Source organism: Monopterus albus, unplaced genomic scaffold (genome assembly GCF_001952655.1).
Source record: "Monopterus albus unplaced genomic scaffold, M_albus_1.0 scaffold219.1, whole genome shotgun sequence".
Classification (NCBI taxonomy): Eukaryota; Metazoa; Chordata; class Actinopteri; order Synbranchiformes; family Synbranchidae; genus Monopterus; species Monopterus albus.
Window position 1 is genome coordinate 788099 of NW_018128099.1, and position 16347 is coordinate 804445.

The window sequence follows — 16347 nt, forward strand, 5'->3', positions numbered from 1 at the left end:
ATCACCTGACTGGTCACCTTTTCATTTTTGCCATGAGTCAGCTGGATGAAAATATAAAAATGGACATATCAAGTCATTATACATTACAGTATGCTCTCTACATTTCCTATCATGGGACTTGCTGAAAGGTAGAAGACCATACAGGCTTTCAGCTGTGCTCTGATTAAAGATAACACCATCCAAATATAATAACTCCTCCAAAAGGAAGAGAGCATAACCAGGAAACAAACATCTGGTTTCTGTGATCATCCATCCTATAATGGAGAGGAGTGAAACTGTCACCATTCCAGTGATTGTGCTGATATGAAAGGAATTCTATTTAAATGACCTTTTCCTTCACCATACATGGGCGGCTGTACAGTATTGTAACGTCGGCCGGGGTGAAGAAGGAACCAGACAGCAAGATTGCCTTTTTTTGTGAGCTGCCATGCCTCATTCTCTAGCTCTTTTTTTTTTTTTTTTTTTTTTTTTTATTGAACTCACATGCCAACTATTTACATAAATGCCAAAACCCACAACCCCCAACAGAGCCCTCATAGTGCTCTGCCCCAGCTAGCTGGTCCTGCCCCCATAAAAGACCATGAACAGAACTCTCAGTCTCTGCCCCAGCAGGCATGCTGGGGGACCCCGCCAAGCGCTGCTGTACCCTGACGCTACAGTATAAAATATAAAGGCATTATTGCCTTCAGCCAATCCTAACCTTTTACTGTCAGTATATTTTATAGTTTAAAAGAACATTCTTAAGAGAAACTTTCACCCTGCATTTAATTAAATTGTTGCTGCTGGACTCACTATAAAGCTGGAACATTATACAAGTCTGAATGTGGCTCCACAGACAACAATTATTTGGCCTTCTGTCAAAACCATTACTGATTACAGACTTCAAAGCACTATGTTGTATTTTCTTTCACTTTTGCTTTCTATTGGCACCAAATGACCAACCATCCCGCCTATTCTACTATTATACTCACCCAACAGCTGGCCATTTTGGTCAAAACACTTTAGTTGACAATTAGAATCCAAAAATCCCAGAATCCAAAACTGTCCACAACTAGAAGACTATTGTAAGTGGTATTTAATACTGCTGAGCATGAAGCGGGCCAGCTCAGGAAACACAGACTAAAGTACAGTACACCGGGACAGTCATACTGGGCAAATGTAAAACAGCATGATAATGAGAACACAACACATTTTTAGACACTTTCATCTGTGGGAATCTCTCTTCTTAGTGGCACCAGTCCTGCTATGGTTGTGTTTACAGGGCTGCAGTTTAATGCTTTGCCAAGGTAGTTTCTCATCTTAAAAGGAGTCTTGGCAGTGCAAGCTAGTGATTTTGCACTCCTTGCTGCTGGAAAACAGTACTCCCTGCAAGGATTATGTGGCCATGTACGTCAAACAAAACACTGGGCCATTACTGTACAATTATGGCATATAAGCTCATAGAAGTTTCTTTCAAAATAAGAGCCTCTAGTAGAAAGGTCTTCTCACTTTAAAAAGAAATGTTGAGACACACAGACCTTTCTCTGTCTGTTCTTCTTTCTGACAGACAGCAGGGCAGCTGGCAGACACCCAGCCAAGGGTGCATCTCTGTATATTGAGAAACTTTCAAATAAAAACAGAAATACTGTAGCTGTTGATTTCAGCAGCTCAGGAGAAACAAGAAGTAGACATTTTAGGGATGTGATTGGGTCAGGTCCATAATGAATTCAGGGCCTTAAATCAGTCCCACCTCTTATTTCCCGCTCAGTAATCTGGAGGATTGGAGAGTAATCTGGATAGAAAGGAGAGAGAGAGACAGGGAGGGGTCGAGCGAGAGGGACAATCCCTTCTGCTGTGTTTCCTCTTTATATCATCAATTCCTGTGGCAAAACGTCATGTTCTGGTGCAGGTGCCAACAGTTATTTTTGATGTTGATGATGTCTGCTGGACTGTGTGCCAGTGTTTAGTGTGCTTATGGCTCTCACGCATTATCAAAAACAATGGTTTTAAATCAATATACTTAATTCAACATTAAAAACTTAGAGCTGTGTTTCTAGTTTTGTTGTTAGATAACAGATTGTGGGTAATATTTCTGGCTGGGTGACACTCGTATAACATTCAGCTGAACCATACTGTGATGACTCGATATAATCATGTATCCCAGGTTTATGATTCCAATTAAAGAATAAAGTTTAGTTGAATAAATATGAAGAGTTTCTTACATGTCATTCGTAACAGAGGAACACAGTTCACCACGTTGAGTATCTTTTTTTTTTTTAATAAATAAAAACCACTCAATGTCCACTGATTTTCTGGAGCTTTCAACTACATCTCAGGCTTCAAAAGGAGAACAGAATTTACTGCAATGTCAAGCAAACACCACCATAACTGACTATTAATGCCTTACACAGAGATAATCATGGTCAACTTTAATTGACATGGTCACCAAGTTATTAATTTAATCCTGTGTTTATTATCATGACTAACTGTTGACAGTCCTGAGATTCTATCCACATGAACATACAGTAAGGAAACACAGCAACACAAGTAGGCCCACGTCTGCTGTTGAGTCCTGCTCACAGACTGGACAGATCCACCAACAGCTAGCTTGCACAACTTTCCTCCAATCTGCTGTACCAACCCAACTTCACCGTGCACACTCATGCTGCCTCAAGTGCTGTCGGGAATATGGGAATGATCTTATTCAGCTGCATGTGACAGACCCACCTTTGTGGTAAATGTGACGGAGCAAATGAAAGCTGAGAGTCACTGGGGGCAACGAGGCGTTCAAGGCAGATGCGCGACAACTGTCTTTGTATAACAGGGCCACTCCTTCTAGAAAGCAAAAGTTTCTGACGAGCACTTGAAAGTAGCATTATCCTACACCACTACGGCGTCCCTGCGATGCGTGCGTGCTGTGAGATCACTCATCCAAAATCACCGTCATCTGACTGTTACAAAGACTCCAGCTGTCCGCCCACTCTCTCCACACTCACTGCGCGTCGCTCACCTTTACTGAACACGCAAAATACTTTGAATCCACGTGTGCGTAAAACACAATGTTGATGTTTCAGCTTGACTCACCGTTAGTTGTCTGCTTTTTGGACAGTTTGTCGGGAATCTCCGAGCGTCGCTGTCACAACCACGGTCCGCCCACCCAACAGTGCACTCCCCTGGCTGCGCACTAAGGCGCTCCTCCCTGAAATGTTCTACCCCAATCACAAACCCACAACTCTGACTGCTTCCTGCTCTGTCCAGTGAAGTCAACGTTAAGATCTGAATGATAAGGGCACCGCCCAACCACAGATTTCAAATCATAAGCAGGCCCTTCGTCGTCACTGTGTGGACTTTTGACAGACGCCGTGCGCACACAATGGAAAAGTTTGACTCCTTGTATGGGGCAGTGCCGGGCCAATCGATGGGGGGAATGCGCTGTGGTTACGGCCAAGGCCCAGAAAGACGCCTTGATAGCACCCTGGATGGATACCGCCCAAATCGCAGGAATGTCACTGGGATGACAAAAATTATAGTTATTACAGGAAATATTGACACTCGAGACGAAAAGCACAAATCATATGTGTACGTCTATGTGTATTACAGTTAAATAAATGAATACAGTTTGATCATTTGGTCTTGCATGGTTTATACATGTGCCTGACATTGATATAACGAATAATTGCGATGATTTACTACGTATAGAGTAGGCTACATATCCAGAATGCATGTTTCCACTGTAACATATGTAAAAGCACATATTCCTCTGGTCAGTTCCTCGACTGCAGCCGCGCCAACTTTCAGTTTCATATAATGTAGGTTTACACTGACACCTTGTGACAAAACAAATGGCAAACATCAGTTCCAGTCAACAAATGCTCTGTGCCCCTGCTCCGCTTCCACGTCAGTATGTGTTGTGGTAGTGGAGCCGTGCGGATCAAGGCGCGCCTGTGTGCGTTTTGCGCTTTTTTATATACAGAGCGAATTGTAAAGAGCTGATTATTGTTGGTGGACACTTATTCTGTATGTGATGCTTAGAAATGAACGTTTCTTCTTGTGAAACAGCTATGTTTAGGTACTTGAACATGGTTTTTGTTGAGAGTGGATGGACATCCTTATCTTATTTACTCAGTAGTGCCATGGAGAGATGGCTAAATGGACCTAACAGGCACACACAGGGGCATAATGGCTAAGGGGTCCCATGACCATAACCTCTGCTTAAAGTCACTATTCATACTGTTTTCTGAAGAGTCAGAGAGCTCAGTCAAAAGTATATTTATGATGACTTTTACCTGCAGCACTTGGGACAACTACACAGCACACACTATGACAGGTAGCACTGCTTAATAGAAAATATGACCTACATCACACATTTACTTTGATGGGTTTCTGTAATATTTTTTATAAGATGTGCTATAAAATTTAATACATCTCTGGAAAGGGTGAACATGAATGTGTGCCAGGAAGCTTTGATAAACCTATTCACTGATACGGTGTCTCGTAATTTCCAGCTTGAACAAAACACTCAAGTTCAGGGTTTGTTTTCAACCAGGGAGAAGAACTTCAAAGAATCAGACAAGCCATAATGATTTTGCTTTCAAAGAGGTTTATTGAAAGAAATGTTTCGAAATTGTATAAATTTCAACCACTGTTAATGCCGTCGTACAATCAGAACCTGGAGCTTCACCATTTCCCCTCGTAACATTCTTTAACATTCATAATATGAAAGCTTTTTGAGCTTTGGCCAGCTCAGTATTACAGTATAAATCTATGATTAACGCAGTATCCCAGGGGTGGCCATAGAGTATAAACTATTAAAAAGATTTTCTATTTTCCAAACATTTGCAAAAGGATATACCTTCACAGATTTTAACACCTTGTGCACTGACAAGAAAGTAAAAAGTGCTCAAAACCTGCATTCAGATGTATAGATAATAGTTATTCCTCAGCCTGTCCCAGCTAGGTAAAAGCAAAATTTGCAAACTATTAGGTGAATTTGATTTAACTTCTAAGGCAGAAGTGAAAACAGAGCCCAGAAAGGTCAAACAAGCACTCTGATATTTGGGGAACAGTTTACAGTTCTGTCCAGGACTGCCACACATGCATCACTTCATTACAGTGGTTTGCAACCAAAGATACAAATATACAATAATATTGTATCATCTAGAATCACTATTTGCAGCTATTAACCCCTCTCTTCCATGACCTGGAAGTAGTGTGTATATATATGTGTATATAAATATGATTCTTCCATAACCTGGAAGAATTCAGTGTTTCACTCTACACACAGTTTGCAAGCATACAGCAAAAATCAGCTCCTCTACACATCAAACCCTCTCATTACTAGAGGATTCTTAGTGCAGCATGCGATTAAAAATATGCACAATATTAAAAGTCTTAGCTTCATCACCTCTCATCAGCCTCATCATTATTATCATCCATCCATTTTTTTTAAATAAGATGATTATTTAAGAAGTAAGAAATTAGAGAAGCCTTCATTTATTTTGTATATTTTCCTCTATAATATTCTGCATTTCAAAGCATGCCAAAGAAAATGTTTCAGTTTCTGCATAGTGCTGGCTATATGAGTGTCAAAGACTTGGATTCCTTTACAAGTAGTAGAAGTTTGTATGTACAAGTAAGGAGAGACAGGGTGGGGGGTGGGGGTCCAGAGAGCAGGTTTAGTGAATAATTAATCCTACAATGAGAGATTTTTCATTTCCAGAAACAGAAATCACTTCAACTGAGTCAGTTGCTCCCAGTGACCCTGACCTACTGTATTACTGTCAACAAACCCTGAGTTTCTCTGTCTCTTCCCTCCTGCTGAGCGTGAAGAAGCTGCCTGACAAGCCTCATTCATACCAAGTTGGACTATGAGGTTACAATCACACGTCTAAACATAAACTTTTCATCATCTGCTGCCGCCAGAACTTTGTCCCTGTCAGGTTGTAGCTGTGTAAATAGGCCTGTTTTTAAAACATGTATCATCCATTAAGAACATTCAAGTCTGCTGATAGATGAATGGGTGGGGTCTGCTCAAAAAATGTTAGTGTGAACTTATCTTTAGTTCAGGTTCTTTCACTGCTGCTCTCTCTTTAAAGATAAATGTGCATTAATATCACATGAATATTTCTAGTGCTACTGGATTAAAATGGCGGCTCTGAATCTTAGCACTGGCGCTCCAATGATGGTGGCTTTTTATAAACAGAGTGAACATGCTGGACTCAGTGTTGATTGAACTGACTCTTGGTCTGGAACTGTAAAACACTTGAATTTCCCATTTCAGAGTTAGTCAACTCAGAGTTTAGGCTATGCTGAGAGTTGTTTTTTTAAACCTGCTACCTGAAGATCTGCCCAACCCCCACCACAAACCACCACCCCCTCAACCCTTCCCCAAGAAAGGTGAATAGAGCTGAAAAGTCTCAGCAGTACGGAAGAACAATTAAGAGAAGTGTATGTGTCTGTGTGTAAGGTTTTTATGTTTGGGTGTGTCAAAATTCAACGATGAACAACACTCCAACACTCTCCCCTCCCCTTGCCCACATGGACTTTTTCCCCCCAAGTGCAACCTCTACAGTTAGAATATGCAGTGTGCATTACACAAATGTATTCTATAGCATTGAATATTTCACTAAGGTGTACTGCCACACATAGGGTCAAAGAAGAAGAGTTGACAACAACCACATTCTAGTTTTGAGGTCATAGTTCTCAATGTGAAGATAGTGAAGATATAGTTCAGGCCACTAGGTGACTGTTATTGAACCCTAACAAAAACACTCGCTACGATACGCGAGATGACAAGGAGAGCCCACTTTTGAAATCAATACCTTTGCCCTGATAACAACAACAACAACAAAAATAGATTCACTGCTAAACAACTTCATGTAACACCAGCTTCACTGTGTTAGTACTAGATATTTGTTGTCAAGATTAATTTATTATGGCCCTTGTTTCTGGTGACCACAGTTAGGGACTGCCAGTGAAAATGAACTGATGGTGATGGGTGTGTCAGTGAAATAAACCAAATAAAACACAACATGCAGATAGGGTTTAGTAGGAAGAAGAGCTCAGTAGTTCTCATATTTTAACTACAAAATACTGAAAAGGGAAATTCTAGCAACTTTGGACTAATATCAACCATGAACGCAGTAACATGTTGAATCCACATTCATCTGAAAGCAGCTAATTTACAAACGACCCTCCCCTTTATAATAATTTAATGTGTTCAAGTCTTTCAAGCTATCTTGATTACATCACTGTAAAATATCCTCAATTGAACTTTAAAATCACAGATAATCCAACTGCATTTACAACTTTGATTTAAAACCTAATCCATTTTTTAAGAATTGAATTTCATGTGATTTAAAAATGCTACCAAATGATTATTTGTTACAGCTTTCACAGGCACAGGCAAAGCAATGATGAAAACAGGTAAAACAGGCCATGTGCACAATATGCCCCAAATATGGCTTTTTCCTAAACTGGGGGTTGATCGGATTAGAATTATTAATAGCTATTATAGTTCATAATATGTACCATTCACAAAACAGTTCTACCCATAAACAATGAATAAATAATAAGAATGGTTGCATGAGAGCAAATCTCACAATTATGAACAAAAGAACACAGGAACGTTTACACAGCAAGTCTTCACTGACTCCACCGGTTGAAATGTTCAATAACCCAAAAGAAACTGAGACAAACAAAATAATCATACAACCAAATAAATACATTAAATAGCTTAGACCAGAAAGCAGCAAAATACAATCATCACAATTCTGCATTAAAGGGCAATGTCACCAAAACAAAGATCTGTAATGCTATGCTTCTCATTCTGATTGGTTGGTTTTGACTTATGAGACAAAGAAAAATTAACCCCATGACATCAATAACATGTTCCTGAGTCTTTATTAAATAAATGCACTGTTTAAAAAAAATAGCAAAGCTAAAAAGTAATGAATGTGGTTAAGTTGCTACAAGTCTTAACTGTTTAAAGGACTACTGTACTTCAACATTCGTTCCCTCCTCTGTTATGACTCATTATTGTGTAGAACAAGAAAGATTCTCTTGTCTAATTTTGTATTAGGGAAGACAATTTGAAGATGTCATGGATTTTTATTTTCCTTCCTCTTGAGACCTTGAGATTAAAAGTTGATCAAACTTGAAGATTCTGTGAAAAATGTCACTTATCCAAAAACATAACCTCAGTTATTTCAGTTTAACTCCTTTATAAGGTGATATCATTGCACGTGCTCCTGTTATTAATCTTTGCCGCCCCTGAGGTATCTGGGTAAACTCTAGACTGTGCCCTTGGACTATTTTAACAATGATAGCACCACACCTCACTCAAAATGCATGGGATGGACATGCTCCTTGCCACGTGTTAAACTTCTGTCAAATATTTTATTTTCAAACATTATATCACAATGTAGTTTCAGGACCTTTTTAAAAAAAAAAAATACATACAGTAGTATAAAAAGAATAACATTCTCAAAAGACCCAACCCTCATTGCAGACTTCTATTTTTCATCCTTGTTACTGACCAGCTACAGCACAGCTGAGGTCAATGGAACATTTATAAATAGAGGAAATCATATCACTCACTATTAAGTTGCAATTTTCTTGACAGGCAAAATTTACCAGGTGGCTGGTGAGGTGTTGAACTGCTTTGATGGAACACAACCCAGTGAAGTGAAAAAGTGAAATATTATGCCAGAAGCCTGGACCAAACACTTCAGGACTTTGTATAAACTGATTACTTGTGAGGTACTGTGCCTAAAGGTAGCCAGTTTCGTACAGCAGGCGGACCAAATACAACTTCTACACTGTACCATATAAAACCTGAGCTTTGGTAACTTTCAGAAATTTGCACCACACTTAAACAAGTGATTGTAACCCTTGTGGTGTAAGCTCCCATCATCATGGACGGTGCAGTATGATAGTTTTAATACCAAACCATCGGTGTTATGTTTGTCAGTTTGCGTCTGTACATTACAGAACATACTGTGTTTCTTGGCTATACACATATCTTCACCCCTCAGAATGCATTACTGTACTGGGGGCCTGCATCAGATATGTATCTGTGGGAAACACACAAAAAGCTTAATTTGAAACAGTTCCAAAAAAGGTAGTGGTGATGTAAAAATTTCCTTGAGTTTACTGCTGGGCAACATGGTGGTGTCTGTCGCCTCACAACAACAAGGTTCTTGGTTTGATCCTGCCAGCTGATTGGAGCCTTTTTGTGAGGAGCTTGCAATCTTTCTCTCAGGACTCGACCTCCTCTCATAGTCCAAAGACAAGCCGATTAATTAACTGTCTCTATGTGTCAGCCCTGTCATAAACTAATGACCTGTCCAGAGTGTACCCTGCCCCTCGCCCAATGTCATCTGGGATTGACTCCAGAACCCCACAACCCTTTAGAGGATAAGTGGAACAGCTAATATCTGGATGGAGTTTACTGCTGCTGCAGTACAGACAATTCCAAACTGAACTCAGATGCCTTCACTACAAAGGTTTTTTTCTTTGTGCTGTCTAGATTCAAAACATAGACTTTCAGCCCATCATTTGCCTGTGTAAAAGACATTAAGACTAGTTTAGGCCAAAAAAGAAAACAAATTTGTCCTAAACTTTAGAATCCAGTGATAATCTACAGTGCGTGAAGCAAATATATTAAACCATGCCAACCATGCCCAGCGGATTGAAAGACAAAATCAAGGACAAACACATGCATAAAAAGCTTTGGACCTGAACTTATAACACACATAATAAGATTAAATCACACTCCTCATCTTTTCTTGCCAGTGTTTGCATATATTACTGTACATAGAATAATGGCGCATTTGGCTGGTCTTTGTAAACTGGCAAACTTGTATATTTACTCATCACATGAGAAAACTATATATCCAACATAAAAGCATTTTGGATTTTCTTAGATGAAAAACAGCAAGGACCAATGAAATCTGAGGTAGCAAATTTAACTATGAAAAACTATCACTTTCCTTCATACATGTGTAAGAAATCAAAGCAGGCTAGCATGATCTCACTGATAACTGAATTACTTATTTGTGTTTGCTAAAACACATTTCTTCTTTTCTCTAAAAACAAAACAAAACAAAACAAACAAAAACAACTCAGCTTATGAAATAAGTAACCTGGGAATTCCTGCTTGTTTAAATATTAGGTTTGCAGTTTTGCTGTGCACTGTTCTCACTGTAAACTTGTTAGTTTGCCAGTTTACAACACTGCCTAACTGCCTAACTTACTAGCAGATCTGTAAAATATTTATGACAGGGCAGCTGATATGTTTATCGTGGTAATTCATGGCTTTTAACCCTTCAGTTCCGACCCCTAAGGTGCAAGCCAACTAATCCGGTGTGCTCTTGGTCAGGGAGTCATTTGTTCACCCCTTGGGGCAGAAAATCAGGAGGAAGGAACCAATGACAAAATGGGACAGCAGGTTTCCTGTTAGGCCAGCTAACACTAATATTTACCAACCACTTTTGGAGTTTATCGGAAGCGCCACGGACATAGAATAGAATAATCCTCATATCAATAGGGTTTTCAGTGCAAGACATAAATGGCTACTTGTTTCATCATTATTCTATCCAATGTTGTCTGTTAGTTTCCATCAGTCATACAACATTGGATACAACAGTAAAGGGATTCTTGGTTAGCAGTCATTAAGTGTGTGAAGTTGTGTCACCCATAGCAGATGGCTGAGAGGTCCAGACCGGATCGATCTGGGTTGACCTGGGCTATATTCATTAAGAGCTTCACTCTGCTCTGTTTGGGTTTTGGTTAAAGATTGTACTGTTATATAGTTCAGAAAGCTCCCGATGTAGCATGAGGAGGAGGAGGGTGCATAAAAGAGAGAGACCTTAATCATTTCTGTGCTGCCCCCTAGCCTGCTTCAAGCTTGGTGAGCTGTGTCTTTACTTGAGAGGTCAGTGATGAAGATACAGTAGTTTGGTGCCCCAATGAGTTTTGGTGGTACGTACAGTACAATCCTGACCTCTGAAATGTCATGTGGACCAGTGGAAATGGGAGGAACTGCATGATAAAACATCACTCTTGTTCTCTCTCAATATATCTCTTCCACCATCCCACCGTCCTTCCCCTTTCACCTCTTCTTTAGCTCCCACCTGGGTCAGAGCTGTGTCTTTCTGGTGTCTGTGTGTTCAGCTGTTTCTGCGATTCTTGGAGGGACAGCCTCCTTTGGGTATTAGGATCCAGGGGAGACACTCCTGATCCAGAGGTTGGCCCAAACATAGCCCCAGTGCATAACCCTGAACCAAAGTCTAACTCTGTACCTAAGCTTGGGCCCACTGCTACCCCGCTCTGTAACTCCAACCCTAAACCTACTACTGATCCTGAAGTAACCCCAGCCCCAGTATCCAATCTGAGCTCCAGCTCCAGATGCTGCCCCAGGCCATCCAGCCCAGAGGAGGTGAGCTGGCCATGGCTGTTGCTGATCAGCACAGAGTCCATGTGCTGCAGAGAGTGAAGAGGCTTGGCTGGAAACTTCTCAAACTGGTGGGGGTCCAAGATCTGCAGGAAAATAAACAGAGATCAGAGGGACTGACTAATCTCATGCTAATTCTTCACAAACCAAAATGCCAACTACTATAACTTTTTAATGGAGGTTTCCATACAAACAAGGATTGTGTCAGGCTTGCTCTGCGCCACCTGCCTCTCCTCCTTGTTCTTTCTCTCTCCCTCTCTCCTCTCTGCAGGCTCTCTCTCCTGGGCATGGCACACAGCTGAGACTGGTTGCTTCATTACCAAACTCCTATTTAAGACTCAGGCAGAGGCTCCTCCAGTGCCAGTAAATTGAGGTTTACTTCCACGACACTTTGGCTCTCCCTGTTGACACTCCTAAAACTATGACTGCTTTCTGCCCCTTCAACTCTTCACATCTCTCCAGCCTCCTAGCCATGCCATCTCTGTTCGCCTTCCTCCAAGCTCTCCAGAAACACTTGCCTCATCTTTCCTGCTGGACGTCTTCCTCCTCTGCTCTCAGGTCAGTCAGCATAAGCCACCACCAGCTGTACTCATCATCTCCTGTCCTCTCTGCTGCTAGAGCTTGCTGCCTCAAACTGCAACACCCAACTCCTCTCCCTGGACCTCCCCACTCAGTGACATCCAGTGAATTCACTTCCCTGATGAACCTACTCATCCTCAGTCTCAGCACCTCATTTGACCTCTTCTCCAAGACTGTCACTATTCACCTGCTGTTTGCTTCTAATAAAATCTCGTGTTAGAACTGTGCATCTGCCTCCTGAGTCCTGCTTGCTTGCTCACCTCTCTCCTGCGAGTGAGTGATCATAACAGATTGTAACAATTATTTTTGATATGTAAATCCATTTTCATGAAGAAGCTGTGCTTCTATGAACTGTATGTACCACATTTATATACAGTAAAGCAAACTATTCCAGATGGCCATGTGAACTTGATACTGAAATGTCATCAACTAAACTTGGCTGTCATATTCTCCCAGTTTGTGTCTCATCTGATTACTCTCAGTACCATCAGATCATAATAACCTTCAACAGCACTGGAGCCATGCTGTCATTGCCAGAACATTACTCAGCTGAGTCAAACTGCTGACAATTCTTAACCCATTGCTCAGTGATGTTTGACTTATGTCCTTCAATTTTACTTACAGAGGACTCCAAAGTTGGCTAAATTATCTTTCTTCAAGCCACACCAAGTTCTGCGACACAGTGGAATGGGAGCAGCAGTCAGACATTTGCTCTTCTCTTTGGCTTTTTGCTGCAGAGCTCAAAAAAGTATTCAGCCAGATGGCTCCAGCTCAAGAGGTGGCTCGAAGACTGATGCGACTTTGTCAAGATGAGTGAGGGGTGGTAAATTACCCGGACCTTTGCACTTTTGGTGTATGATGTACCAGTAACCAGGAGAGTCCTAGTGCACTAAACCCTCCGAGCCATATCACCCTACCTTCGTTTGCAGCATGGCCAGCTCGTCTTACTTGATCAAGCCTTGATCATAAGGTTCAAGGAAGTACAGTTCCATAATAGCTCCTTTCAATGCCATCACCTCCCTTTAGGTACATTTCTTGTGGTCCTTCATGGATGGGCTGCCTTTCTAAGAGATAAAGAAGGTTTGCCTCTGCCTTTATAGTCACCATTCTGGGTCCTGCTTGTCAGTTCACTGTGGAAGTGGAAGAATCTGATGTTGGGGTAGGACCCATATTATCATTCCCACAGAAAGCAACTATGATCACTGGAACAGAGAATTGCTCGCCATGAAGCTGGTGTTGAGGGAATGGAGACACTAATCGGAGGGGACTCAACAACCCTTTGTGGTGTGGACAGACCATAAGAAACTGGAAAACATTCCTCCAGCCAGGTTGTCATCTGCCAAGGAAACTGTAGAATTGTTGCTAAACCATGTTTTTCATGATCATGGCCTCAGACAAAGCTAGACACCTACCAGGGTCCTCAGTTTGTAGGCAGACAGGCCCTATGAATCCAGAGCTGAAGACTGTCTTCTGAAAATCATGTATTGCCCCCTTCTTCTGGCAACTGCTTTGGGTTGAGTATGAGCATAACATCATACATTGTGCATCCACTGGTCTGTCCACATTTTAGTATACTTATGGTTATCAGCTATAGAAGGATGTTTCTGTCACCTCTGTCAAGGTTTTCATACAACATTGCAGGTGAATATGAACCAGGGCCTGTGCCATTCTCCTCAGTGCTTTGTCTCATTACCTGAGTGTGGGCAGACAAGCACCAGACACAAGCTGTACAGTACATCCCTGGCCAGCAAATCTGGTTGTCCTCCAAAAGTCTCCTGTTGAAAGTGGAATCCATTAAGTTAGTGCCCCACTTTGTGGGGCTTTTCCCAATCTCTAAGGTTATCAACCCAGCTGCTGTTCACCTGTGCCTTTCTAGGACTGTGAGAATTCATCCCACATTCCATGTCTCCCAAATCAAACCTATGCAGACAAATCTGTTGGTGCCCTCCCTCCAAAGCTCCACTAACTGCCCTGTCATCAGCGATGGTCCTGTATTCACAGTTTGACAACTTCTCAGATCACGTCATTGGTGATGGAGTCTCCAGTACCTGGTTGACCGAGAGGGTTACAGTCCCAAGGACAGGTTATGGTTTCCTCCTTGGGGCATCCTGAATAACAGGATGATTGAGAAGTTCTATTGCAACTACATGGACCAGCCCAAGGGGATGTCAAGAGTCGTCTGACATGGTAAAGGGGCGGGTGGGGGTAGCAAGGTGTTTTGTCACATTCTCTCTGTTTATGTGTCTCTCCAGTAATAACCTTTGCTTCCTGGCAGTTCAGTTATCTGCCACTCCCCATCCCCTCTGGCTCAAAATCTCATTCACCAATCACCATCTGCCATATATACTGGACTGTTTGCATCTCTCTGCCAGATTGTCTTGCATGTCTATGAATGTATTGTAGCTTTTCAGGATTTTTCTATGCCTACTTTTTTGAGTCTCTTTGTGTTACTCACCTGTGCCTGGATCTTGGACCTTGCTTTTGCCTGCCCTGTTACACCTTTGCTTGGACTGGTTCCTCTTCTTTTACTAAACATTGCCTGATTGTTTCACTACACCTGTGAACTTGCCTTTACCCTGTTTACCTGAAGTAAATCAAGCCTAGCCTGTATTTGAGACATTAGGCTGTGTAAAGAGTACCTATAAACACAAGTGTGGCTACCAAGTTTAAGTTTAAGGATTAATGTAATATTTTTTGGGGGGTTTCAGTGTTTCTAATTTATATTCAGTGGAGATCAGCATTCAGTCAGGAAAAATTTGCTCCACAGAGTCAGTCAAATGTACTGTATTAACAGCAGGACAGTAAAGTGAGACATGCATAGTGTTAGGTATTTTTAGCCAGATAGATATTGGATAGATACTTTATGTATTAGAAATGTTAGTGGAGATAGGATGTATAGTTAGACTGTTATATGCTTAGGCCTGCTTATGAGTTTCTACAGGGTACATCTGGTCAAGGATAACTAGAGAGAAGAGTTGATGACTGTCAGCAGACAGGGTGTTCAATATTATTATTACGATGTGTATAACTGTAGCCTTAGCCATAATATGTTCCTATGTTCAAGTCACGACATGTTACTAGAAGTCTGTGAGAATGTTTTTAGTTACACACCACTTAACCAACAGACATACACATTCACACGTTGATTTGCTTCATGTTTTGACTATCGCTAGAGCCAGCTGCAAAGCTGGTAACAGAGATGTCCCGGTTGACGTTTCTGTGTAGTATGGGGCTAGCCCAACCGAGGTGATAAAATGTATAGGCCTGGTGGGCTCAGGGTCTTTTCATCTTACATCTGCCTGCGTGCAGGTTGGAGGTGCAAGACACTTGAGCGTGTAATGTTAATTTTACCTGTGATCCTTTGAATAAATCAGCACTGTTTTGAAGTTACTTGGACTGCCTCGTCTCTCAGAGTTAGCATGGTAAGACGGACCCTACCCTACAATAGCAATATGTTAATTACTACATGTGTCTAACCTGTGATAAGGAGGACTGAGTCTCTGTCTCCAGAGGTGTAACAGGCTGAACCAATCTCTCTCCTGAACCTGGACCTGGTCCGGGATCAGGGTAGGGTGGAGCCTGTGGAGAAGAAACCATCTTATAGCATGAAATGAAGCATTTTGTCTAATGCAGCCTGAGTCAGTCTCTAAGAAAAAAAATAAATTGTCTTTCATCTTGCCTCCTGCTGATAAGGTGTTTTGGTCTTGCTCAGAGACAAATGTTCAAGTCCTTGTGACAGCAAGCATGTCTGTTGTTACCTGATGGGGTGATGAGACGGTGCTGTAGGAAGGAGGATTCAGGGTCATCCGTCTCTGCAACAGCTGCATGATCGTGCCAATGTCAGTTGACATGCGACTCTCCAACCTGTGCACAGCATATCATCAACTATTGATTACTGCATGGAAGAAACATTTACATTCTGTGAATTTTACAATTAATTCATTTCATTAATGTTGTTAAAGACATTAATACTGTTTTCTGCAGCCATTTTCTAGGGTATTTACTATTTCATATTTAAAGAAAAATTCAGTTTTATTTATTGTCCTGGGTCTAATTTTGCTTATTATTTATATCGGTTACAATATAGAAGGACTCATCAATGACTTATTGCTAAGATTTAGGAACATTTGAGCCAGTCATACCTGTTGAGCTGTTTCTGCAGCAGGTCCAGGCGTGTGTCCAGCTGCTGTCGTTGCTGGCGGCTCAGGCTGTGCAGCGGCGTGTTGGGGGGTGGAGGGGAGGCCAGGCTGCAGCTGGGTACCTCCTGGTACTGACGACTCTCTCCCCAGAAACTAAAGATGTTAGATACGCCTGAAAAGGCACCTGTGGGAGAA

General features: G+C 41.5%; 1 protein-coding gene across 4 annotated transcripts in view; it reads right to left on the reverse strand.

Annotated features, from left to right (window-relative positions):
* Window positions 1-4620: 4620 nt before the first annotated feature.
* Window positions 4621-16347, reverse strand: part of kcnh2b (potassium voltage-gated channel, subfamily H (eag-related), member 2b) — a 175990-nt gene continuing 164263 nt past the window's right edge. For all 4 annotated transcript variants that reach the window (XM_020619427.1, XM_020619426.1, XM_020619428.1 and 1 more), the window contains 4 exons: window positions 16156-16336; window positions 15772-15877; window positions 15491-15592; window positions 4621-11520 (listed from right to left, as the gene is read on the reverse strand). In XM_020619427.1, the coding sequence (XP_020475083.1) occupies window positions 11104-11520; window positions 15491-15592; window positions 15772-15877; window positions 16156-16336 (806 nt within the window). In that variant the 3' untranslated portion in view covers window positions 4621-11103. The remainder of the gene's footprint in view (window positions 11521-15490; window positions 15593-15771; window positions 15878-16155; window positions 16337-16347) is intronic.